Here is a 26,847-nt window from a genome sequence, read left to right as displayed (position 1 = left end):
CTGGCTGATGTGGGAGCCAAGGAGCTCCAGGACAGGGAAGCAGGGGAACCAGGATGGGGAATAGGCTGATAAGGACAGGGGTAGAACACAGCTGGCTGCTCCAGCCTCCCCACACCCTTAACAACACCCTAAGTCTCCAGGCTCCGATTGCCCTCAACAAACTCTGCTGTCCTGCAATCTGACTGCACCCCAGGCCTCAGACTCTTCTCCTCCAGGCAGCCTCTGATGCCCTCCAAGCTCCAGTCACCTCTGGCTCCTCATCCCACCGCTGCCTTTGACTCCCCACCATCCTCCTTCCTCTGATAGGGAGAAGAGCATTCCCCTCCACACCTGCCCCTGACACTTTACACATTCTCTCTGCTGAACAGGGGAGACAACATCGATGGAACAGCACAAAACGTGGCAGGTATGTAAATGGATAGACAGATTACTACAGACCCTTCCTCCTCCTCCCTGTGAAGAAGGTGATGATGACTGTTAAAAGCACTGTGGTTACACCAAGGTTCAGCTTGGTCAATTGAGTTAATTTTGATCAAAGATACTGGAGGAGCATCCTACACTTAGGAAAAGAGCAGGGCCGGTTCCAGGCACCAGCGCAGCAAGCAGGTGTTTGGGGCGGCCAACGGAAAGGGGCGGCACATATAGGCTCTTCGGCGGCAATTCGGCGGCGGGTCCTTCCATCCCTCTCGGAGGGAAGGACCTGCCGCCGAATTGCCGTCGAAGAATGAATGAAGCGGTGGCGGTAGAGCTGCAGTCACACCTTTTTTATTTTATTTTATTTTATTTTTGCCGCTTGGGATGCAAAAACGCTGGAGCCGGCCGTGGAAAAGAGGCATAGGATTTTCAAGGAGCTACAGAGCAGACAGGAGGGTTTTTAAGGGTCTCTGTACAGCGGTCCCACTCACCACAGGTGCATCTCCTGGTGGCTGGGTCTTAGAATGGGGTTATGGTATTTTCCTTCCTTCACAGAGTTCTTTTGAGGTATACAGATGCAAAGGGTGAAGGGCTAGATATTAGTGCTATAGCAAGGAAGGATGGCATTGTGGACTGCAAATCAGATCTGTATTGAGTTCCCAGCTTTGCCACAGGCCTCTTATAATCAAGTTTAAACTCCTTTTCCTCACTCTCAAGTCCCTGCACAAACCTGCCCTACCCTGCAGCTCAGACCTTGTCTCCTATTGTATTACCCAATGGTTCGTTAATGCCCCCTCTTTTCTTTTCCCATTCCTATCTCTGTGCACTTTCCCACACTGCCTTTCCTAGTGCACCGATTTTCCCTGTTATCATCTTGCTCCTAATCCTCCCATAAATTCACTTCTTCCCTTATGCCCACCAAATATGAACTTGCGATAATTATGAAGTGAGAAAAAATAACCTCCTAAATTATTCCCATCTCTGAGTATCCCGATGTGCCCTGTCTTCTGTGTGTAGACTGTAAGGGCTTCGGGGCAGGGTCTGCCTTCAGATCTGTTCATTGCGCAGCACTGAGAACTTTGTCAGCACTAAACATGTTACAAAGAAGAAGAATTGAGGAAATGATGAAAGAATGTCACGGGTTTTCCAATCCCCTAAAATGCTGTTTCCACCACATGGTGATGGGGGGGGAAGGGTGCGGGGGGCAGTGTCTTTAAATTATTTAAACTAACATTGTTCCCCCCCAGCCCTCCCCACTTCTGCACAAAGGCACTAACACGCTGTCTGTAAATGAGTACATGCGTGAGGCCTGGAATCCCCCCTCTGTCCCAGGTCACTGGGAGCAGCAGCCCTGGGATGCTTTGCACCCCTTCTTGCACAGGAAATGAACATTTGGCCCTAGTCATGTGTATGGCAGCTATGCCCCCCTCCCCCCGCAAGGTCACCCAGCTGCCTCCTCTCCTCTCTAGTGTTCAAGGAGAAACCAAGGGGAGGGGGAGGGGAAAGTGAAACAGAGTCTTTTGAGCCCTGGCTATTTGGGGGATTATTTTTAAACTCTCCCTCGCAATGGAGCCTTTGATAAATTATTCATTGGATAGAAAAGGCTGCAGCTGAAGTGCTGATGTCAGGAGGAAGGAGTCTAGTGCAGCAGCCCTGGTACTGCTACTGCTGCTTCTGCTGCAGAGAGACACTCAGCCTGAGCATAAGGGTGCAGCATGCTGCCTGGCTCCTACTCCTGTTCCAGCCTCCGGTGCAGTAGCAGCAGCAGCAGCAGCAGTGCTCGGGCCAAGGGTGCAGGGCCAAAAGGGGACCACGAGGAAGAGGAGGAGGGAACGCTATGGCTCTCCTACGAAGCAGCGGCTGCAGCGGCGGTTCTCTCTGTCTCTTGGTTCTGGCGGTGGCATGCCTACTGCAGCGTGCCCAGGTGAAAAAGCCAGTCCGATGCCCTGCCACATGCAGCTGCACCAAAGAATCCATCATTTGTGTGGGATCCCCTGGTGTGCCGCGAATCATCCCCAGCGACATCAGCTCCTTGTAAGTTAAACCTTCCTACACCAGAGTTTTCCTGGGCAGTGACCGGGTGCCCCTCACCCCATTCCTCCTTTGTGGTTTGGGATTCTTTTCTTTAAGTTGGGGTTTTAGTGTCTCTGCTGGATGCTGGCTTCTTGACGGATGATAAGATCCCAGTAATGTGCAGTTTTATTAGTGTGTCTGTGCTTTCCACTGCTGAAATATTGCACTGCCATGCAGCTGCAAAGGAGTTGGATTTCTGTATCTGAAAGACCTTTTCAGACGAGAAATCTTGACTGCACCATTTCTACAGCAGATATGTAAGGAAAATGCATGTATGTATATATGTACTTACCATGTGTAAATCTTACGGACTTAAGGAGATGGCAAGTGATCATATTAAAGTGCTGTAGATTTAAAGAAAGATTTACTCCGTGGTAATTATCTTATATGGTATTATTACCTTGGGGAAAAGACTACACAGACTTCAGGAACTTGAGAGTTAGTTAGATGCATTTTTAATGTGAGTAGAACTAGAAATGATGGTGTTTTTAACTTGCACCTCTTTTAAATCTCATGCGCTTTTACTGTTAATCCTGTTTAACACACATACTAATTTTCTTTTCTTTCTCCCTCTCTCTTTTGTTCTTTCTTCTCTATAAAAATCCAAAAATACAAGTGGGCGGACAAAACAATCCTTCCCACCCTGTGGAGAGAGGTTGCCAAGAGGCTAAAAGTACATGGTATTAAAGATTAATGTGAGGATACAGTGAAAAGGGAACTTTCTAAGCTTAGTGGGGAGAAACAGGGACAGGAGCAGAATTAAACACCCTTTAAACATGAATATTGACCCCATTTGCTGGGATATTATAAAAAGGGGCCAGGCCAACCAATGGGGCAGAAATTGGGATGCTGCTAGTGGAGGTGATGATAATGAGCCTTAGTTAGTTGTTGGATTTTCCTGTTTCTTTTCCTCTCAGGAGCCTGGTAAATGGAACCTTTTCTGAAATCAAGGACAGAATGTTTGCCCATCTGCCCTGCCTGCAGCTGCTGTAAGTACTGCACTTCCCAACAAAACACAGCTCTAACTAAAACTTTTGCCAATATCCCCCTAGATATGGTATCGTCAGAAAGAAGATAATGGATAAGTTAATCACTGGGGTAACTCCATTGACTTCAGTGGTGTAACAATACACCAGGGATGAATTTGCTTCATTGACAATATGGCATAAAACCATTTAGAAAATTATTGCTAATTTACTAAACGAAGACAATATGTTTCTCTGCTGTTCTAAGTTCTTTTTAAGGCCCATACTGAACAAATTTAGGATAGAATTCTCCTCTTGGAGTCACATGATTGATCTAACTCCAACATCATGTTCATTCTATGCTAATGAATCTGACATTAACCGTGCGGGGCGGGGTGGGGGTGGTGTTGATATCAGTGATGATTTGCTCTTCTAGGGAGAGTGAACTGTCAGAGTCCAGATCATTCATGTACATTTGAGAGGAGAATTTGGTGCTACCTATCAGAGTTCAAAGTCTCTTAAGCAAATTGTGTTGGGTTGAATGTGGCTTAATGGAAAGTGTTGGGCTTTGAGGTCACAGGTTCCAATCCCACCGAACAGGTCTAGGAAGTGGTGACTATTCTGTAGCAAGGACAGTGCAGTGGTTAGGGTGTTACGCTGGGACATGGGAGCCCTGTGTTCAATTCTCTGCTCTGCTGCAGACTTCCTGGGTGACCTTGGACAAGCTGCTTAGTCTCCCTGGCCCAGGTATTTGGGTGTTGCTGTGTTTAGTGATGCAATGCCCAACTGATTTAGGAGCCTAAATCCCCTTGACAGTGCCTTAGTGCCACATCAGTAAACATGTGGATAATAGCATTTCCCTGTGTTAGAGGGTGTTGTGAGAATAAACACATTAAAAGAGTGCGAGGCACTACAGAAATGGGGGCCATGTAAGTACCATAGACAGATCATTTAAAACCGGGGTCTGCTGAGATAGACTAGCCCCCCGTGGCATCTCGTGGGAGGGGCAAATGAGGCTAACCCCCACCAGTTCAATCCTTTCACCTTTATTTCTTTGAATAAACAAAAACAAACAAATACAATTGTGCCAAATGCCTTCGTTTCCCCCCTTCTTTCCAGCAGCACAATGGAGAGAACATTGGGGAGCGAAGGGAAGACAGGACAAGGAGAGGCCTTCATCCCCCTTCACCACACTGTGAAGCACCACGGAGTGCAGCTAGGAAAGGGAGGGGCTGACAGAGCCTAGCACCTTCAATACAGCAACCCCCTGGCCTTTGTGTTTAGTGGGAAAAGCTAGAAAAATGTATTAACTAACCAGCTGCCACATTTGAAAACACTTGTGTGTGTGGTAAGGGAAAAAACGTGTTTAACATGGTGCTAGTTAACGTGTTTGCTAATACGAAGCTTTTTCTCACTATAGACAAGGCCATAGAGTGCACTCAGGGGAAGGAAAGTCTGGAGGCCTCCAGCCCTTAAGACCTGAGCTCTTCCCTTCATTGAAAGTGTAGAGCAGGGCTGAGATCAGAGCATATTCACAGGGCACTTTCTTGGGCCTCTTTGGGGCTACAGAAGATTTGCCCAAGAGAGCTGGAGTGCAAGTATAACCCACACACCTCCTGGGTGCGGTGTTCTATCCCATCTAGTGGCACTGAGACCACTTAGGGAGAGATTAATGAGTCTGCTCTACAGCCTTAGCTAAGGGCCATGTGGCTTTTAGCTCATGCAGTAGAGGCTCATCCATTGAGGGCCCAGGTTTGATCCTGCCCGCCAACAACCGGGATCCATCGCTGTTACACAAGCTCAGCCCCAGTGCCGAGATCCATCTCCCACCCTTCAGAAGCAGTGTGAGGAGTCCAAAGCGGGGAAGGCCAAGGCAAAAGGAGTGAAGACCTGGCCTGCCAGTGATTTGAAGGAGATGGCCGGTAGAGGCCTGTATTCTGAGGGGAGGGCAATGTGGAAGGGGCTGCCTGTTTATTCTTTGCAGAAGTTGGGGTACAGTGATGAGATTACCAACAGAGGATATTGCAAAGTGGGGGTATCAGATTGTTCAGTGGGGGAGGAGGAAGAGCCCCAGCATGGTTAGTTTGTTCATGTTATTGGGGAGATCAGAATTGGGGAGGGGTGTCTAAGTCCCATACCACTTATCTTGCCCCCCCCCAGTCAAATTTTGCTGACTAATGTATTTTATAATTTTGCCTTTCAAACACAGGAATGTGAATGATTCAAGATATGAAGGAAATAGCTTAAGGTGTGAACTGAAATAACCATTGCTCTTTGCAATCTTTGGTACTGGTTCTTATGTGTCAGTAACCCTGGTAAAATAGCAATATAGAGATTTATTTTAATTGCCATCTCAATCTTTCTCAGATTTCTTTGGGTTATTTTAAAGAGTATTTGTCTAGAATTAGCATGCTGACCTAGGCTCCCAGAGCAAGTTTGCATTTCATATTCATTAGCTTTCCAAATTAATTTTAGTAAAATGCCTAAACCTATGCAAGAAGAGGATTACTAAGTGGTTATAAGAAGTGATAAATGCAGACATGTTCACTAGTAGCTGCTGGGAGTTCCAGGAGCCCTCGTGAGATTTTAGAAGTAGTCCTTCCCTTGAGTGGGATTTCCTTTTCATAGACTAACAGGATGAAGAAAGAGCATATTTTTGATCAGATACTTGCATATCCAAGCATTACAGGGCAGATTCTCCACCCCACGTTGAGCAGAGCTGTGGCTGGCTGTAGTTCCCTGATCCCCAGCCTCACAGCCATGGCACAAGTTAGAGTTGCTCCTGTCCAGCAGCGAATATAGGGGGAGTTCTCTGCTGACTATCTCCGGCCACTTTGTACCACTAATATGGCACAAGGTGGCCTTAGTGCACCAGAAAATCTAGCCCTCTGTGCCTTTCAACAAAGGTGGATGGTACATGTCATGGAGTAAACTTTCTAAAGCATGGAAGACATTAATTAGGGGTCAGATTATGCCATTGATTTTTTTTAAAGCAGCACTCCACAATATTTTCCACATGCTGTATTGATGGGATAATGTGGGCCTGAGTCAGTAAGATTAGGCTGATGATAGTCAATAAACGTGACTGGCATAATCCTCTGTGTCAGGATTTCATCCGCTTTCCTAATGGCTGCTCTCCATTTTCAGCTTGCTGAACTCTAACTCATTTACTATCATACGAGATGATGCCTTTGCTGGTCTCTTCCACCTAGAGTACCTGTAAGTTCTATATTTTATGTATTTGCCAGTCTTTTGTAAACCAAGATGTTTTGATGAGTTGCCAAAACTCCTGCTTTGGAGAAACAGTTTTCCCTGTGATTACCAGGGCCAAGGAAAATGGAGGGATTTATGTTCCATTTTCTGTTCAAATGTCTCATACAGCTGCCTACTATTTTTTAGATGTTGCAGAGTATTTTTAAAATATGCCATACATGCTGGGGTGACTCTGTATAGACACAATTCACTGAAATGGGGCTGGTGATCTAGAACTGGTACTAGATATGCAGGCCAATTCCATCTGTTACATGTAATAGAGGAGTTTGAAATGTCAATCAGTAGATAATGGCTTGCTGACAAGTCCTAGCAGGTGAGGTGCAGAGTATCAGAGTCACTCTCTTTTGTAGCCATGATCCCCTTCTTCTTCATTCTCCCCTTCCACTCTCTCTCTGCAATATCTTTGCCACCCCAGTATTTCATTTATACTTCATCCTCTTTCTTCTTAGCTCAGTTTACTCCTTCCCTTCATTCTGCTTCATTTCCTCTTTCTTACCACCCTTTCTTTCTCTTTTTTTTTTTAAAGTATACTAATCGTATTATCTGGTTATCCTCACTTCACATTCAAAGGGATTTTCAAAGACTCACCTGCTTTCGTATCTCAAATCAGGAGTTAGGTTTTTAGAGTCTGAACACATTCTGGGTATAAGATACATCCCTCCAATAACTTTTCAGTGTTGAAAGAAACTTCCCCTTTTATAGATTCTCACCATTATATTGCTGCCTGGAGGAGTGTCATGAACACTAAGCTCTGCTAATGCCTTTATATGTCTATAGGCAGTTACTGCTAAACATGCTGCATTCAAAACTAATATTATAGTATGGAGGAGCAGCCAGCAATAGAAGTAACAGATCCGGAAATAGTGGAATATGGCAAACAGCATATGCTGTAATCCATGATTCTACAGCACCTGGATTTTTAAGTGACAGCAGTAATCAGTTTTACAGGTGGAGGCATCAAAATGTAAAAAGCTTGTGGAAGGCAAAAAACGAACAAACAAACTTTCAAATCTGGGTCTGTTGTGGGCTGGCTTCAGCTTCCAAGTAGTGCTCACGAGGAGCCCAAGATAGAGCATGTTAGAATAGCCTATGTTTGTAGTGATGGATGCAGTGGGCAGGCCCACATTTGAAAGAAAAGTATGGAGTCTCTTAGTCATTTGATCAAATATAGCATTCTATCAAGAAACAGAGACAAATCTAACAAGTCCCCAAGACTGCAACCCGCTTTAACCAATGCCAGACAGATACTCTCAGCTGAGGCTATGATCAACATCTCTGCCAATTCTTCAAAATGTTTCCTCCTACTAAGAGACCTCACCTCCACCTTTTGTAAATTGAACCTAAGCAGCGATATTTCCTCCACATGAATGCTAAGCAGCATTAATACTCCAGTATTCAGTTTCTCCCAGGCATCGGTAACCAGACCCAGCACAGGGAATAAAGAAACCCCTTTGACAAATGAGAAAGTTTCTTTGTGTACAAAATAAGGGATCAAGGAGGAGGGCAGGCCAGGGAGTATGCACAACAGGTAATGTTGCCAAAAATAACTACATCCTGTCTACACTATTAAGAGCAACATATATATAAATACTGCCAAGACTACTGGGTTATGTTAATAGTGTCTGAATATCTAAGCCTAGGAGCTCTGAAAAACGACTGGGCTAATATACTGTCAGTCATTAGAGAGTGACACTAACAGGTGCATTCTCACTGAAGAGTCCCTTCCTGAGAAGATTCAGCGATGCAGGAATCTATATTTACTGGGCCATGCAGTCACTGAGTCCCAGTCCAGATTTCCCCATCTTGAAACATTGAGTTTGATGGAGGTATGGCTGTTTACACCAACTGAGGAGGCAACAGATCTTGGTAAGGCAGAAAAAACCTTCTGTCTCCTGAAAGGATGAGAAAATAGCTCCAGCTGCCTTGGATATGGTGTATGGGGACAATGTGGCCTTTGGGAGTGCACATTGAATTCATGACTAAAGGCAACCTTCTGAAGGAGTAGACTGACTCCTTTCTAATGTCCTTATCTGTGCTCTTGATGTGAAGAGGGATCCCTGTCACTTCATGAAGATGAACAGTTACTACAGAGCTGGGAACCAATATATGAACCTAGACAGAAAGTGAAGAGCCAAAGACAATGTAACTGTTCACAGCAGCTGACTTTGCTCTCTAACCCCCAAACAAAATTATTTCTCCAACACCTTAGTTACTCGAAATGTAGGGAGTCATTCTGCAATTTCCTTGGCCAGTCCTTGTGGTGAACCCACAGGGTGTAGCCCCCAAGGAGACCATAAAGATTTCAGTCCAGATGCTGAAATGTAGGTAGGTTCATTTTATTGTCCTCACCTTTGTTCCACCACTTTCCTATTGCGTCTCTCTGCTGCTATCAGCTCTCTTTGTTTTGTTCTTAACTTACTTTGTCCAAAGGAGCTTACAGTCTATCTTCACACCACCACACATATCAAACGGCATTGCTAAGTGCTGTGGAACCTAGGCCAATTCCCCCTCTCAGGTCTGTCAGTAGAACTCCTCGAGGGATGATTAACTGGTTGGAAAGTGGGGAATAGGGTTATGCACACTGTCCATGCTTTTCTTTCTTCTCTTTTCAACTCTTTCCCTTACATTCTCTCTCTCTCTTGTTTGGACTGTCACCTTTGTCTTCTCTTGTGCTTTGGCCATAAGAGACAGGAAAAGGGAATGTAAGTAGCTCTATTGATACTTCTTCAGCATCATATATGAGCCTATGTAGATCTTACTAAGTTAGGAGGTGATAGGTTAAAACATACATACAAATATTGTTAATTAAGGTATTTAAAATATATATTTATTATTTTTCTGTATAGATTTATTGAAGGAAACAAAATAGAAACCATTTCAAGAAATGCATTCCGTGGCCTTCGCGATCTGACTCACCTGTAAGTCCTTTAACACTTTTTAGAAGTTCTTTATACATTGCCAGATGTTCCAAAACTCAGGCCTCAAGCAGTTCTGTAATTGTTTTTACTGTTAATGGTGGAGGCTCTTGCTCCTTTAAAGAAAACCAGTTTTTGTGCTGCCTAGGACATTTCCATCTTAATCTCTGCACATTGGCTAATTCAGACTTTTACAACGTGGCTTCCAGTAAGTTTAAAAATATTCACTGTTCTGACGATACTCCAGGGTTTTCACCTAAGTTACATACACTCACAACCTGAACATGCAACCTTTACTTGTGCAAACAGTTCTTATTACTAATATCTTAGATACTGCATATTAAATTATAGTTAAAATTCCATTTACTTTTCAGCATTTTATTGCTTGTTTGTGTATTTCATTCCTCTTGGGCAATAAAAACCAATTGACCAATTTCCCTTTTGTTTCTAGTCATCTTCAATTTTTGTTCTCACACATTAGCAAAGATTCACAAGGAAGGTGGAAGCGCTGTTTAATTCATTCATGATCTCATTAGTCATGGTCAGTACTAGGACTTAGACAACCTCAAATCATTAGCATTATTTAAGTGACGTTAGACTTGATAGGAGTCAAGATAATAAGATCTAACTTTCTTTTCTAGTTCTTTGGCTAATAACAACATTAAAGCTCTGCCAAGGGACATCTTCAGTGATTTAGATTCTCTGATTGAATTGTAAGTAATGAAAATCTTTTTATTAGTTTCCTGTCATTGTGACTCTATTAATCTGTGCTTTAAGTTCCATTTTTTTTGGTGTAGCTGAAATCCATGCTAAAAATAAATGCTTATTGTGTTGTATTAGCATTCTCATTTTAATATTGTTTGCTCAGTAGGATTAAATTAGACTTCACTTGTTGTTTATCACAATAGTGCACATGACCAACATTATTCCTTATTTTCTGATGTTTCATGAAAATTCTTGAATTGAAGGGACACCATCAACTTTAAAATCACAGTTTGTGTTAACATTTTTTTAATCTACTGTTGCTACAAGTAGCCCCTAAAATTACTGTTACTGAAAGAGATTAGATTAAAAAAAATATTTCCCCCCCTATTTTTTCATTTTGTGTTTGACAGCACTTTGCTCAGGCTGTGTCAATATTTTTCCTGTGGCTAGTCAGTTTCCCCTATTGTTTGCCAGTGTTTGTCACACAGCAGCAAGGGAGAGCAAAATATTTTTTTAAAGTAGGAAAATATGATTGTAAAGCCACAAACATTGTCAAGAGGCTCAGAGACTGGAATTGTACCTGCAACTACAGATACCTTAGTTTTTGGAATTGACTCAACTTCACATTGATGGTGACTCTTTTAAGAATTTAAACACACTGTGAACATTTCAGATGTTTGTGAAATTAGTCTCTGTAGGCTCTGTTTCAATGTAACATAGAAACGTCACTGATAAGGCTGTTACTGTCAGCCGCCTGTGTACTGGACTGATATAGTGAAGCAAAGGAATCTATGAATTTCAGTGAAACTCTGAGACAATGGAAAAGCAGCGGAGTGGGAGGGAGCCTTCTTGTGAGGATTTTTAGTGAATTATAGTTCCAGTCCTACTAATGCTTATGAACATGAAACACCTGAATAGATCTGTTCCATGCATAAAGTTACACATGTGCGTGTTTCCAGGATTGGGGCCTGTATTTGGTATAAACAATGTTTCAGTGAAGTGCAAAGAACAATAGAGTTAGGTTAATAGATGGAAAATATTTTCCACCTTCTGTCAGAATCAATTTAGAACAATTCAGCTATTTTTGAATTAAGTATGTCAAGGTGCTAACAATTCTGCAGTTTTCATATCACTACCAACCATTTCAAATATGTTTATTTCTGTGTGTTTTTTTAGAGATTTAAGGGGAAATAAATTTGAGTGTGACTGCAAAGCCAAGTGGTTGTTTTTGTGGTTAAAGATGACAAATTCCACTGTTTCTGATGTCCTGTGTATTGGTCCAGCAGAATACCAGGATAAGAAGTTAAATGATGTCACAAGTTTTGATTATGAATGCACCACTACAGGTATTCAGAATATATATTTCTAAGCACACTACAAATTATTAAAGATTAGAAATTTAGATTAACCCCATATTACTATGTCAGCATGATTTGGGGGAAGGGAGAAGAGGGTTCTATATACAGCACTTCAGAATAACAGAACAAGCCTAACTATTGAGAAGATGACATTTAAAAGTCAAAGGAAGTAGATGAGATTTTATTTGGATTAAGTAATAAAAGGGACAAAAGCTAAGATTTTCAAATTCCATAATGTTTCATCATGACTCTGTGACTCAACTTTCAGGCACAGATCTTTTGCTGTTGTCTGAAATAAGGCCGTATATCTATGTCAGAAGAACTTCCTGAAATCAATCTACATTTCGCAGAATGCTAAATGATACCACTGTATCTGTTGTCTTCGTTCACTAGGCCACAACTTAATAGCACTGTAACAAGTATGTGGCAGCAGTGTTTCCAGCAATTAATTATGCAAACCCATAATAATGGAGAGAAATATTGGATAATATTAGTGCTGCATGGCTTAGGAACCTGGTATTTGTTTTATATTAGATAGTAAAAAGCATTCTCTAGGATGTGGAGACAAACTTGCATGAAGTTCTGATCGTCAGAAGATGATTACAGACCAAACATAACAATCCGTTATCTGTGTTTGAATACAATCGTACTATATTAAGAATATTAGCCACTAATGTTCAGTTGTTCTTGTATATGAGGAGAGCAAATTGTACCTGAAAGAAGTTGGTCCAATAAAAGATATTACCTTACCTGCCTTATATCTCTCACCTGAAGGTATGGCAGTCATATTAATGGTATTTGAGTTCTCATCTCTTCAAAAGCAAGCTGTCAAGAATGAGATAGAGCTCTTAAAATCTTGTGTAAGAGACAACATAAAAGTTGATTGCCAGTATTGTAAAGATAAACTTCCAAGCCCAGGTATGAAATATAACTCAAGCACCGTATATAAAAAGTAAAAAGAATAAACTCTAAGTTAAAGCCCCAATGTATGTCAGGAGAAGCAGCAGAGGTTAAAGATGATCATTCTTTGTGTAGACAAATTGATGTCAAAAACAGAAGACAGAAATTGCTGGGAACCGTACCAGAAATCTCCATTACTGTGTCTGCTGATCCACAATGATGCAAAAACATAAAGTTTAATTTACCTCAATCTGCATTCATTAAAAGGTTACTGTTGCACAAGCACTGGCTTAGTGCTGTGTAAACTTTGACAGCCAGATTCTCAGAGCTGCCCTGATTTACAGCAGCTAAGGATTTGATTTAGATCTACTCTCTCTGTAAATGTATGACAGTATATGTGTAACTGTGCAGTTGTCATAGGCAGAATTCAATCCTGCGGTTACTTCACTGTCCTGATGTAAATGAAGTTACACTCGGGATAAATCTGACCCCATATACTCTAAAAATTATGTAAGAAACTAGGGTTTTATGTGGTGTAATGACTGACTGCTTGAATACTTGTGCAACTGCAGTCAGAGAAGTGTTGAGGCAGCGTAGTATAGGATATTTTCAAACCCCACAGCCAGTCAGTTGCTAGCTGATCTGAACAAAGAAGAGTGTGTCACCTCACCAACACTGGCGTAGTTAGCAACACGCCTTCCAGTTTTTTTAATAACAGCATGAGAGCAAATTGTAGAAAAGTTGGAGCTGTGACTTAGGGCCTTCTTAAAAGATGTTTGGAGGGGAACAGTCTTTATGAGGCCACAGCACACCTGGTGGCTGAGCTTTGTGACTTTGTCCTCACCCACCACCATTTCAGATTTGGGGACAATTTATAGCTTCAAGTCAGCAGCACTGTTATGGGTACCCACATGGCCCCACAGTATGCCAACATTTTTATGGCTGACTTAGAACAATGCTTCCTCAGCTCAAGGAAGTGCAGCACATCCACCCTGACTGAATTGGCCCTGTCAACACTGGTTCTCCACTTGTAAGGTAACTCCCTTCTCTTCATGTGCCAATATATTTATGTCTGTATCTGTAATTTTTACTCCATGTATTTGAATAAGTGGGGTTTTTTTTACCCACAAAAGCTTATGCCCAAATAAATCTGTTAGTCTTTAAGGTGCCACCGGACTCCTTGTAGTCTTTATGAAGAAACAGTTTCTGGAATAGAGAAAAAATGCTTCAGGGAGTGCACCATCGCTGACGTAGCATAGTGCCCAAGTGTGGAATTAAAAACTACCCACTTCTGAGCTCTAATCCCTACTCTGCCCTTGTCTCTGTCGGTGGCATCAGGCAAATCACAGCCTGTCTGCTCTTACTTTCCCTAGCTGTAAAGTGGGAATTGGGGCTTGTCTAGAGTGGAAACTTATTCCAAAATAAGGCAGAGTGGGAATTTAAAAAGACAGCATCTGTTATGGAATAGCTCCCTGTATGGACACTTATTCTCTGGAATAAAGGTACCTTTTTCTAGTTTCTTAATCCATTTCCAAAGTGTGTTACGCAAGATCAGGAAAAGGCATTCGTCTGCCCGAATAAGAGTGTCCACGCAGGGAGCTGTTGCAGAATAGCTTGTTCAATCTTAGCTCTTCTGTTCAATTTCCCCTTATTTGGTCTGTGAAGATTAACATTAACTCGCAAATTAATTAGTTCAGTGATTTGAAGCTGTAAAGTGCTAAATGTATTCTTCTCCTACTCACTGAAGGACAGATGGTTATTCTGCTTTTTGTTCCTATCCCTCAGTATAAGTCACTTTCACATAGTTGTTCACATTAATCTTCAATATCATCTTTCCCTCCCTTGTCATGCATGGTTTCCCAGACCTTGCAATGGGTTATATTCTTCAGTGTTCCACATCAAGTATTACATGGATAATACGGGTAATTTTCAAAATACCTTTGATTTCAATAGGAATTTGTTTAGTAAGATTTACATCTCAGTGGCTCCATTGACATACCAGACCTGGTGAACTGAAGAACAGTAACTAATCAAAAGGATGCTATAAAATTGAAAAACACTTTTTAACACACTCGATTATTAAAACTGAAAGAATTTTAACAATCTCATGTTACTTTTAACCATTTTATCACTGTTTAGTTTTTGCATGTCTCACAGTTTGGACAATGAACATAGATTAATCTATTTCACTTTTGTTTCTAGTCCATTATACTTTCACGTTCTCCTACAATGGCACAGGGCTAAAGGGGCTTGGTTGCAAACACGGCAAAGCAATGTTTGTTTATTTTTAAAAACTCTTTCTGGGTTCTGTTAAACCTTATTTTTATAAGGCCTCTTTGACTCTAAGGCCCTTTTACATTGCTCTGGCAGCACAGTAGGGCCTTAAAGTGGGTGCACATCTGGCAACGTAAAGAGACCTTAAAGTGGGCCTGTTTACATGGGGATAATCTGGAAAACTAATCCAAATTAACTAAAGGTGCTAAATTAAAGTGGATTAATTAAACTATATTAAACTCCTGTGTGGACGTTTTCATTCAGAATTAAACTTTATTCAGTTTAGCATAATGTAATTAATTTAAAAGAAACCAAATTATGGTCTCTTTCATTCTGAATGAGGTTGTCCACACAGAGGTTTAAGTCGTTTTAACTAATCCACCTTAAATTCACATCTTTAGTTCATTTGGATTAATTTTCCTGAGGGGTGAGATCTATAAAGCAGTCTACTGTATTGCACTCTAACTCCCCCATGTAGACTCTGCTGGCAGCCTTTAAAATGTACCTGGTTCATGTTAATGTATATGTCTTTCTTGAGCAGGTCAGCAGCGTCTTTATGTACCTTTTAGAGAGCGAGGTTAGAGCGCTTTACAAATCACACCCTTCAAATGCACTTTGCCCTAGATGAGCTCTGAGTATCCCTATCTAGATAAGCCCTTATGTCCACTTATGGCCTCTCTACTGCTAGAGTGGTATAAAGGGGCCTTAGTGAAAATGCAAATCAGGCCCATAAAGTCTAAGTCTGAGAACAGATGACAGCATCTATTTACTGCGTAACTCCTTACCAATATATTTTTTAAATATGTAGTAAAAATATTGTGCACATTTTTAGTTGCTTTCACCAATTACTGTGAACTATTTATCAGTTGATTCAGTGTGAGTTTGATCAGTAATATTTCCATTGTTACTGATCCAGTAATATAATAAACCCAGTGTCAGGTGGGAGTCAAAATAGCTTTGTTGATATAGTATCACTTCGAACAAGCTGTGGACCATATGATGCCAATGGGCAGGTTTGTTTTAATTCACAAACTTCATACACTTGCCCTAAGACTGTTTCAAAACTGTTGTGATGTCCTGACAGATTAATTTAGTTTTTAATACCCCCCTCTTTTTGTATCACATTGTGATAAAGCGGCCTCACTTGGAGCTCCCTCCAGCCTCATGCCACAGCATGACCAATGTGCCTGCAAGGCTAATTTACTACAGATAATGTCCCATTCTTATAAAACATAATAAATCAAGTCCCCAGCAGTCCACCAAAATGCAGCCCCGGCGCCTATCGCCACACTCAGGCTCTTTGCAGCTTCAGCATCTCTCACTGGGCTCACCTCCTGAGTGTTGCGCCTGCATCTCTCACTACGCCTCATTGCTGCCTTCAGCCCTGCCTGGCCCTCCAGCTGCAGCTCTCCAGCTCAGAGAGCCAGGCATCTCCCTGCCTGAGTTGAATAAATAACAGGTTGCAGACTACGGGCTCAATTCCAACTTCAGATTCAACCTTCAGTGGCCATGGCTCTCTGGCCCCTGCACTGGCTTCCTGGCAATTCCTCCCTCTTTCCAGGGAGGCCCTATGTAGTTTTCTGCTTTCTCAGAGACCTCCTCCAGTCCCCAGATCTTTGGCAACTCTCACCTGCCAGTCTCTCCCCATATACATGGCCCAGGTGCCTTCTCTTAACCCCAGTTGGGAAGCAGCTGATGAGATACAGGTACACTGGCCTCTTCCTTCTTAAAGGGCCAGCGCCATGCTGTGACACACCCACTTTTAATATACACCGCTACCTCGATATAATGCGACCCGATATAACACGAATTCGGATATAACGAGGTAAAGCAGTGCTCCGGGGGGGGGGGGGGGGGGGGGGCTGCGCACTCTGGTGGATCAAAGCAAGTTCAATATAACACAGGGTTTCACCTATAACGCAGTAAGATTTTTTGGCTCCCAAGGACAGCGTTATATCGAGGTAGAGGTGTATGTTTATCAGTAACAGCTAGAGTCACTGTTCCATCCTTAACTACATCTTTATATTTTCATTTATTTTTACTCTCCATATATTTACCTACCAATTTTCTCCAGTCCTTTAATTTTTCCAAAGGAATTGACGATAACAACACTCTTGCTTTCTAAATGTAATTGCTTTCACACCAGCATCATTGATATTATCAGCACAAATACACCCGGTTTTGGATACAGGATCTTCTATTTCAGTGAAGCAGGAGAACTTGCCACAAAAACTTTTCTGTTTGTTTAATTGTAGCTATCTAGTCCTACCTCCTGCAGCATGATTCCACAAAGTATGCCTTTCAAGTATGCATAGATGTAAAATCCAACTTTTGGAAGCAATTAATAATTACTTTGGAGGGGAAATAAGGACATGCCTTTAACCACCACTGAAGTGCACAGAACTGGGCAAGAGTTTTTAAAGGATCAGAGTGAGGACATGACTAAAATGTTTCTAACATTCATGGGCCATCAGGCCCTTCCTGAATATGAAAAGTTAGCATGCACAGCATGGCCCAGGGAGCCTATTCTGCAAGGGTGTCTGTGGGTCTGAGATGAATTTTCATCTTAATGAAAGACTCAACTTCTCCCACAAATATATTTTCCCCTCCTTGTAGACAGGGTTTGTGTCACCCAAACTAGACCTGAACTCTGTTCATGCTGCTCTTTATTGACCAACCGGTGTTACCCTAAGTCTCTTTCTCTCATAATAGTCCCCTGCTCTGACCTGCCAAGCTACTGTTGCAACAGAACAAGTGTGAGATTCAGACCTGAGTCTGCTGCTGGGCAACATATAAAATGAGCTCTAGGCTCAAGTGAATTTTACAATAAAATTGACACACAGGCTGGGATTTTCAACAGAGACTTAGGCCTGGTCCACACTAACCCCCAACTTCGAACTAAGATACGCAACTTCAGCTATGTGAATAATGTAGCTGAAGTCGAAGTACCTTAGTTCGAACATACTGCGGGTCCAGACGCGGCAGGCAGGCTCCTCCGTCGATGCTGCGTACTCCTCTCGCGGAGCAGGAGTACCGGCGTCGACGGCGAGCACTTCCGGGATCGATTTATCGCATCTAGACAAGACGCGATAAATCGAACCCAGAAGATAGATTGCTTACCGCCGGACCCGGAGGTAAGTATAGACGTACCCTTAGGGAAGCATGTGGAAGTTGGATTCTCCACTCTCTTAGGAAGCCTCAGCCTCGGCTGCACCCTAGGTTTTCCACTAGATTATAACATTAAAGTAGATCAAATTTTAAACCTAAAATGCTTGATAGTGTCCCTTTAAATGATACTTTTATTCATTTTTTTTTAATTAAAAGTTCCCCTAGGTATACTTGGTCCTGCCTCGGCACAAGGGGCTGGACTAGATGACCTTTCGAGACCCCTTCCTGCCATACATTTCTGTCAATTGCAGGTGTGGGGTAGCTGGGATGGGGTTATCCCAAGGAATTCACTTTGTCTGCTTTAATTGGAAATGTGCAGAAATGTCTATGTTGAATAAATAACAGGTTGCAAATGGAGACTATGGGCTCAATTCCAACTTCAGATACAAATGTGCAATAACGAGATTTTTTTAAGATGCGGTGCATAGCAATAAGTGAGCAAAAGTTACTGTTGAACTTGGAGTCTTGTTTTTGAAATCCTGACTCTGTTGAAATACATGGCAAAATTCCTGTGACTTCAGTGGTGCCGGGATTTCACACTTTACCTTCTACTCATAGACATATAGTACAATTTCTAGCTTTCTTTCTAGGCAAGTCAGTGGTCTGATTTCACAGATATCACGCAAGATCGAATGCAGATTTTGCAGCTAACACCAATGACATGTCTTGATCTTCTTGTGAATTGAATTTTGGAAGGGAAATTTAAACTGCACAGAGCAGCAAACTATTCTCCCTATTGTTGCATGCCTAATTGTCACTCAGTGACACTCCCAGTGTTAGGGTTGTTACAAGCTTAATCCTAAATTCAGAGTTCTTGTTCCTAAAATAGTTTCCAATAGTACTGATTAGAAAACAGGAACCATGTGTCAACTATTTTGTGTTTAAAACATGGGATTTATTGTAATTTTTTTAAATGTCTCTTTCTAGATTTTGTTGTTCATCAGATTTTGCCATACCACTCAGTTTCAGTGGACACATTCAACTCTAAGAACGATGTGTATGTAGCCATTGCACAGCCTAGCATGGAGAACTGCATGGTACTGGAATGGGATCACATTGAAATGAATTTCAGAAGTTATGACAACATCACAGGTACACATATGAATATATCGGATTTAGACATGAAGTGGTGGTATCATCGGTGTGTAATGGGAGAAGGGAAGAGTTGGAATATGGAATTCACTGATACATCATAGAGTGGCCACTTGATGCTATATCCTCTTATCATTCCACCATTGTTGAACCCCCACATTGAAGTCAATAGACCAAGGCCATAATGTGGACTAGATTGCTTAGAGAGCCATATCGTTTTAGTAGGATACAGCTTTGGCATTTGTCTCTGTGATATTTAGCCTTCAGCAAAGCACAGGATAGACATGGGTGGGTTCTGCTCCTGTAAATTGTTCTTCATGAGTGGGCCCTTCTATCCCCGCAAGCCCCTCTAAAGTTAGCTGGGCCTCCACACAGGGGTTGCCCTTGTGGAACAGCTTGCAAGCTTGTGTACAGGAACATTGGAACTGCCATGTTCAATAAGACCTGAGGTCTATCTAGTCTAGTATCCTGTCTCGGACAGTGGCCAGCACTAAATGCTTCAGATGATGGTATAAGGGCACTGCAGTAAGCACAATATTAATATAACTTTTGAAGTACCTATCCAGTCTAATAGAATTAATTTTATCCAAAAAGTGTGAAATCCCAAACTGATCTCTTGATGCACTATCTGGTTTTTCCGAGTACAGTTCATCTAGAAGATTAACATTAGGGTTCAGTTGGCATCATGTGCTCAAGAAAGTTCATCTTGCCTTCATGCTGACCTTCAAATGTACAAACTACTACATGGCAAAATAAATGCAGTGCAACACCACTGAAATCAATGGGAGTGCACAGGTGTAAGGAAGAGCAGTATTTTGACAAATTTGAATTCGTTTTCTTTATGTTTACTCCTGGGGGAATTTTGTGGCACTGTGTGCGTGCATAATTCAGGGCTGTGCATATTAAATTTTTTTTTTTGCAGAAAATAGCTTCTGCCAGAAAGTTGCTGCAGAGGAAACAAACAACAGCAGGCAGTTTCCTTGCTCAGAAATCCCCAAGTCTGCCACTTCAGCGAATTCTGTGCCCAAGAAACTATCTTTATGCTTCCTCTCAGGGTCACTGTCACAATTCCTTCTACTAGCTTTCCCCCTCCAATATACATAGCCAGCAACCAATATCTTAGCTCCTGAAGCCAAGGGTTTCACTGCTTGAAAACCCTGCTGTTCCTTGACATCTGAAGTGGTCTTTCCTCACTTGTTGGATCAAAAAATGTGATATGCCTCATGCAGTATGAATGAAAGCACTGTGTCATGCTGCCATGTAGAATATGAAAAGAAACTGGCAGCAGTGAAGACAACAAAATGAGGGATAAAGAAAGAGGGAACTTAGTAAATCTCTCTTTGTTTGAGTGGTTGAATTGTACTGTACTAGTATTCTTTGCTTTTTGTTTGAGCAATAGGTCAGTCCATTGTGGGATGCAAAGCAATCCTGATCGATGACCAGGTCTTTGTGGTGGTGGCACAGCTCTTCGGTGGCTCACACATCTACAAGTATGATGAAAGCTGGACAAAGTTTGTCAAATTCCAGGACATAGAAGTGTCTCGCATTTCCAAGCCAAATGATATAGAGCTGTTTCAGATAGACAGCGAAAAGTTTTTTGTCATAGCAGATAGCTCTAAAGCTGGTCTGTCAACCGTTTATAAATGGAATAACAAAGGATTCTACTCTTACCAGTCCCTGCATGAGTGGTTCAGGGACACAGATGCTGAGTTTGTTGATATAGATGGAAAATCTCATTTAATCCTGTCAAGCCGCTCACAAGTTCCCATTATACTTCAGTGGAACAAAAATTCAAAAAAGTTTGTCCCACACAGTGAAATCCCCAACATGGAGGATGTCTTGGCTGTGAAGAGCTTCAGGATGCAAAACAGCCTCTACATTACGCTCACAAGGTTTATTGGTGACTCCAGAGTCATGAAGTGGAATAGCAAGCAGTTTGTGGAGATACAGGCTCTCCCGTCTCGAGGGGCAATGACACTGCAGCCTTTCTCCTTTAAGAATAATCACTACCTAGCTCTAGGAAGTGACTACACCTTCTCCCAGATATACCAGTGGGATAACGAGAAGAACCTCTTTAGAATATTTAAAGAAATCTATGTGCAGGCACCTCGTTCTTTCACAGCTGTGTCAACGGATCGAAGAGATTTTTTCTTTGCTTCCAGTTTTAAAGGAAACACACAGATATTTGAACATATAATTGTTGACTTGAGTTTATGAAGGCTGTTGGAGTGAATCTCATGTACAATGAGACATTTTCACTTATCAGAAACAACAACAAAAAGACAGATTATTCATCTCCAAAAATAGGGCGCACTTGTGGAACTAGTAAGAAGTTTTCTGAACTTTTAGAATTTGCATATTAACCAGGGATTGCAATGACTTGGTTAACTGCATGACATGTCCATTTTAGCATTTTTAAAGACATTTTACACCTTTAATTATTCAGAGGAGTGTGCAATGGATTAGGATTAATTCTGATATCTAAAACAGCTATGTGAATTTTACCTAAGAAATTGAATTAGATTGGACACCTCATAGAAACAAGAGAGGAGAAAAAACAATGTCAAACATGGAAACTATTCTTTCCTCTAAACCTAACATTTCAGTAATGATACTTAAGAGTAAAGTCAACTGCCCATATTTGTTGATGAATTGTATAAATTGACATCAACCTTCAAAAACATTTTTTGGTCATCTTGGTTCCTTGTGATTGATGGGCAGCATCTCTTTGTTCTTTATAATAAAACAAAGGTTTTAATTCATATTGATACTAGATGAGAGGGAAAGTTAAAAATTCTTTGACATCTTCCTGTTGATTTCAGAGAGAAAGCATGGATTTAAAAAAAAAAAATCACTGTGGGTGACTGGATGGCAATGAAATAAAGGGCCTTTCGCTTCTAGATAATGGGTTCCCTACAGCTTCAGGTCAATAGTAACTGAAAGTGGCTGATAGTTGTTTCCTGGCATATCTGAACTCAGCTGGTCTTAGTTCAATTTGTAGCTCGTAAGTATCTGTTTCACAAATACAAACGCTCTAACTGGCACTAACTCACACCTCTACTGGTAGTCTCAGTAGTGTGCCAAGGATTTTAATGAGTATGGAAACTGAACTACTCTCTCACCCTTAGGCCTGGTTTACACTACAAGGTTAAGTTGGCCTAAATTATACAACTCCAACAACGTGAATAATGTAGCTGGAGTCAACATAGCTTAGGTCGACTTATTGCTGTGTCTACACCATGCTGGGTCGACGGGAGAAACTCTCACATCGACTTATTTTATGCTTCTTGTTCCGGTGGAGTACTGGAGTCGACGGGAGAGTGATCTGCAGTTGATTTAGCGGGTCTTCACTAGACCCATTAAATCAACCCCTGGTGGATCAATTGCCGCAGCATCGACCCCTGGTAAGTGCAGACATACCATTAGAGGAGGTCCTGCTTAACCTAGATTGAACATACTTATGGATCAGTGCAGGGAAGCCTGTATTGGTGTTGCCTGTGCTGGAGCTGTTGCATACATAAAGAGAGCATTTCATTCCATAAAGTTCTTCATCTCCTAAATTAGATTTCTGAAAACTGCAAGCTGTATTTTGGGTGATTCTCCCACCATGTGAAAGCCATAGTCTCCTCTGGTATGACCATGTCCACTGAAGTCAACGGAGTTGTAGCTGCCTCAGATTAGTGCTAATGTTAGCAATAAAAGTACAGTGCTAGCTAAGAATTTTCACTTAGATCACCCCACGCTATCCAACTGACAAAAGGCTCTGGGAGCTCTATTGGATACAGAACCAAACCATATTTAGCAGTCTTTTAAATTCATTTTTGGGTGAATGCAGGCGATAATGCTTATTCATCATCACAAATAGGTCAGTCGTTCCATGCATAGTTACTCTTCCAAGATGACAGAGAGGGACTGTGCGTTCAGTCACATGAACAGAGCCTTATGATGGAGGGCTGTCTCTCTACATGCTTTTGAGACAGTTATATTATAGCAGAGTCCTTCTCTGACTCACCACTACATATGTCACTTTACATTTTCATCTTGGATTCACATATTAAATTTTCTACTTTATCATGAGACTTTCTGTTGCACGCTATGCAATTTATAAGGCTTTGTAAAGTAAGCTGAACAAATGAAACAGGTCAATATCCTTCCCCAGGCAAGGTTATCACAGCCTCACTGCTCTGACTGAGCCTAACATTTCTCATCCTGGATAAGTAGCAACGTGCCCAGTTATTACAAATGTAAATGTCTCTTGCTGACTCCTGGTTTAAAGATGCCCAGCATGTAAGCAATACCGCATGAGCGGATTAGGATGTGACAACTCCTCTCCTTGAAATAATAATCCATCCATGACTTGAAGTGCCATTGCTTTCATTGAAAATGTTCTAGATCATATGAAATCAAAACATTACTGGCCTGCCAAAAAAATAGTTCATATTATTGACATTTGTAAATTTCATTTAAGAATATTTTCCACTTAGCTGATAATCCCAGGTTTTATTTTATCTAAATATAGAAGATGTGGAGAGGCTTTAAGTGATCCTGTCTTCTGAGGTACTGCGCTCCGACTGCACGGTGCTAATAGTCCTCAATTCCCATTGATTTCAGTCAGAGCTGAGGGTATGATTGGGCCCTTTGTTGCTAAAGGCAGATCTTTTGTAGTTGTATTAATAGCTCTTCTAGGACTAAACTAATGGGTCCTATGTGACTAAGATATGATAACCACATGGCTGACAGCCAACCACATTTCTTCCATTATTCCAGCTTGCTTTATGAAGCCTTATCGATTAAAGATGCACCTGTACTGGTACAGCCACAATGTAGATGGCTCTTTAAATTTGGGAGCTGTCAGAAAACATTGTACACAATGTAGCTGCTCTGCAATATGTATCCAGTACGAAAATGTAAATACATTTTTGTTTTCTGTCCAAGAGGATCATTTCCCAGTGTGCTAACTCTTTCTTTCAGGGATCATTGCCAGTGTTGTATACATAACCAGCCTTTTTGAGCACAGTCTGTATCACGCATTTGGGAAGAACCATAAATGAGAAAACTTACAGGCAATAAAAATGAATCCTGAAACCCACAACCTGACTTTAAGAGAGATGATGGTGGTCAGGAATCCCCCCCTCCCCGCAATGGCAAGAGATTATATTTTTTGGGGGGGTGGGGTGTACTCACTTGTGAGTAAGGAAGAGGATTTCAGGCTCAACTATCAGGGTCAGTGAAATTAACATTGTCCTATTATTACAACCATGGCTACAGAGACAAAGTGATCTACAGAGGCTAGCTCATTCCCATGGGACCTGAAGAACTGATGAAAACAGATTATTTGGCTAGACTGATGTTTCTGCTGAATAGGTTGGTTGCCCAGAGAGCTGAGATCATCAGCCTTTTCACAGCTTCTGCAGTGAGTGTGTAGTTGGAAGGTGGCCTACCTTTTCTGCTGAATAGTGTCTAAAGGTGTAGTTAGATCAAAGGAACTAGGAGGGAGGTTGAAGGGAAATAAGTGAATGAAGAAAAGGGATCACATTAAGCCTCCCATTGTTAAATAAATTAGTATCTGGGAAGGATCCTTGAAATTCCTAGTCTCCACTGTTCCTGCTTCAAGGAGCTGATCTATAACACAATTGTAAAAACTGAAATTAAAAAAGGGGGTAAAAGGAGGTGTTGGATTTTGTTGTGAAAGTAACCAAGCATCTAAAACATAAAGTGCAAATCTTCAATAAAATAAACTACAAGTTTTCTTCTGTCTATCCAAATACAGCTACTATATTATCTCCATTGCCTATATTCTGTAATATAACTTTGTTTTTGAGTAGTAAATAAATTACACATACCCCATCATTTCACTGAGACTATCAGAAACATCGGGAAAGTACAAGGACACTGGCAAAGGATAACACAACATACCATTTGGTATCGTTTTTATGTATTTTAAAATGCATAAACTTATGTAAAATGCAGTAATTTATATAAAATACATTTAATACGGTATGCAGGCTACAATGGAAGAGTATTTTAAGGCTGTATATACATTTAGTTCTTTTTGGTAAGGAGATAATGACAATCTGTGCTATTAATACACATATGTACTCTTTAATTATATGAATAAAAAGTAGTTAATGAGACAAATAATGATGCACTTTGTATGTTAAAATGACGGGGGTTTTGCTCAGAAAGTTGAAGCACCCAGTATGAGGTGGTGAGGTAACAATGTCCCAGCTTGATTTTTCAAGAAATATTTACAACAAAACACTGGAGTTCTTCAGGCTTCAGTGATAATAGAGCCCACATCTTGTAGGCCTGGATGGAGCCCTAGGCATGGCTAAAAGTATGAACCACAGTAAGGCTGTGAACCAAAGTAGGCCTTGTTAGAATAGTAAGCATTAGGTATCAGCTAACAAACCTAAACATATTACTAAGAGAATGGTACAGGAACACACAGCCCCTTGCAAAATAAAGATGGAATGATAGGATAATAAATGAGGCTGTTTTGTTTGACAATCAGGTACAAGGATGGCAACTGATAACATCTGAAATGTAATACATAACTTGTTTGTATCAATGTAGAAAAGGAGAGTGGTAGGAGGGGCAGCTTTATATTGGCCTACGGGTCAATACTGCGTTGATTGAGCTGATACATTGTTACCAACATACATGGGTTAGTGTACATGTGACTGGCTGGATGGGGTACTGAGACCGTGCCTTATTGACAATAAACCTGGCCGAGCCTTAGCCACAGAACTGAGCCTGTGGTCTTTCTTTATGATTAACATCAACGTTTGCTGAATCTGCAATGTATGCCAGTGCAGAAACACCAGATCTCCTGCAAGACAGCATGGGAGTGACATCCTACATGTGTGATTCAGTAACCTCAACTCTCCTTGTGTCAGCTGCAGAGCAAAGAATCTTTTGTCTCTTCTCTACTACTACCAAACATTAAGGACAAGCCAGCCCTTGTGTCCATATGTGCAGCTGGTCCACAATGACAACGTACTAATGACTAAACTGAGTGTGTGCTAAAAGAACCATGGGAAAGGGCTGAGAAATTGACACGGACCCAGAAGCCAGTAGCTCTTTAAATAAAGATTTGCTTCTTGCTTATGTCTGAATGAAAGCACGGTGCTAAGAAGCATGTAACAGACCCTACATTAGAGTCTTATCAAGGGAGGCATGTTGACCAGATGATAGGTAGTAGCTATGGCTCCCAAAAGTAATGGTGGAAACGCTACCACTTAAAATATTTAAAACAAGAATGGAGAAAGCAATATATCTTGTACCATCAAGGGGACACACTAGCTGACCTAACAAATCTTTTCCATCTCTGATTTCTATTATTCACTCTGTGCAGAAAGATCCAGTGTTGTATTTTGGCTGCAGTAATGAAAAATGAGTAGACTTACGGTGCTTTATTTATTCAGCTCTCTTGTTCTCTCTCTCATCTTGCTGTTCTCTTGTTCCTTCACACGCTTTCCTCACACCCACCCTAGTGTTATCACATGTATATTGCAGCTACTATTTCCTGATCAATTCAGTTAGCATTAAATGTAACTCCTCTTCTGTCTTTGAAAAAATAAAAAAAATCTGAACTTTCAAACTGTAAAATAGTTAAGTAGACTTTATACATTTATAATTAAGAGGTATAGTAGTAATCAAACTCTAAAATAACCTTATGGGTGTTTGTATCTGAAACTGACTCTTTCT

The 26,847-nt window shown here is 41.3% G+C and overlaps 1 protein-coding gene across 1 annotated transcript; it reads left to right on the top strand.

Annotated features, from left to right (window-relative positions):
• The first annotated feature begins 2,107 nt into the window (after nt 1-2,107).
• Nucleotides 2,108-26,840, top strand: LGI2 (leucine rich repeat LGI family member 2). Its single transcript, XM_054028928.1, has 8 exons — nt 2,108-2,448; nt 3,405-3,476; nt 6,600-6,671; nt 9,572-9,643; nt 10,282-10,353; nt 11,522-11,691; nt 18,973-19,137; nt 20,537-26,840. The coding sequence occupies exons 1-8, from the start codon at nt 2,252-2,254 to the stop codon at nt 21,352-21,354; spliced, it is 1,638 nt and encodes a 545-aa protein (XP_053884903.1). The 5' UTR covers nt 2,108-2,251; the 3' UTR covers nt 21,355-26,840.
• Nucleotides 26,841-26,847: the final 7 nt, after the last annotated feature.

Source organism: Malaclemys terrapin, chromosome 5, assembly GCF_027887155.1.
Source record: "Malaclemys terrapin pileata isolate rMalTer1 chromosome 5, rMalTer1.hap1, whole genome shotgun sequence".
NCBI lineage: Eukaryota > Metazoa > Chordata > Testudines > Emydidae > Malaclemys > Malaclemys terrapin.
Note: the sequence above shows the minus strand (reverse complement) of the source record. Positions and strands in the feature narration are given on the sequence as shown.

Excerpts from the sequence above, each read along its gene's own strand:
- LGI2 (XM_054028928.1), top strand. The coding sequence starts at position 2,252 with ATGGCTCTCCTACGAAGCAGCGGCTGCAGCGGCGGTTCTCTCTGTCTC. Across the intron at positions 3,477-6,599 it reads CTGCCCTGCCTGCAGCTGCT|CTTGCTGAACTCTAACTCAT; the intron begins GTAAGTACTGCA and ends CTCCATTTTCAG. Across the intron at positions 6,672-9,571 it reads CTCTTCCACCTAGAGTACCT|ATTTATTGAAGGAAACAAAA; the intron begins GTAAGTTCTATA and ends TTTTCTGTATAG.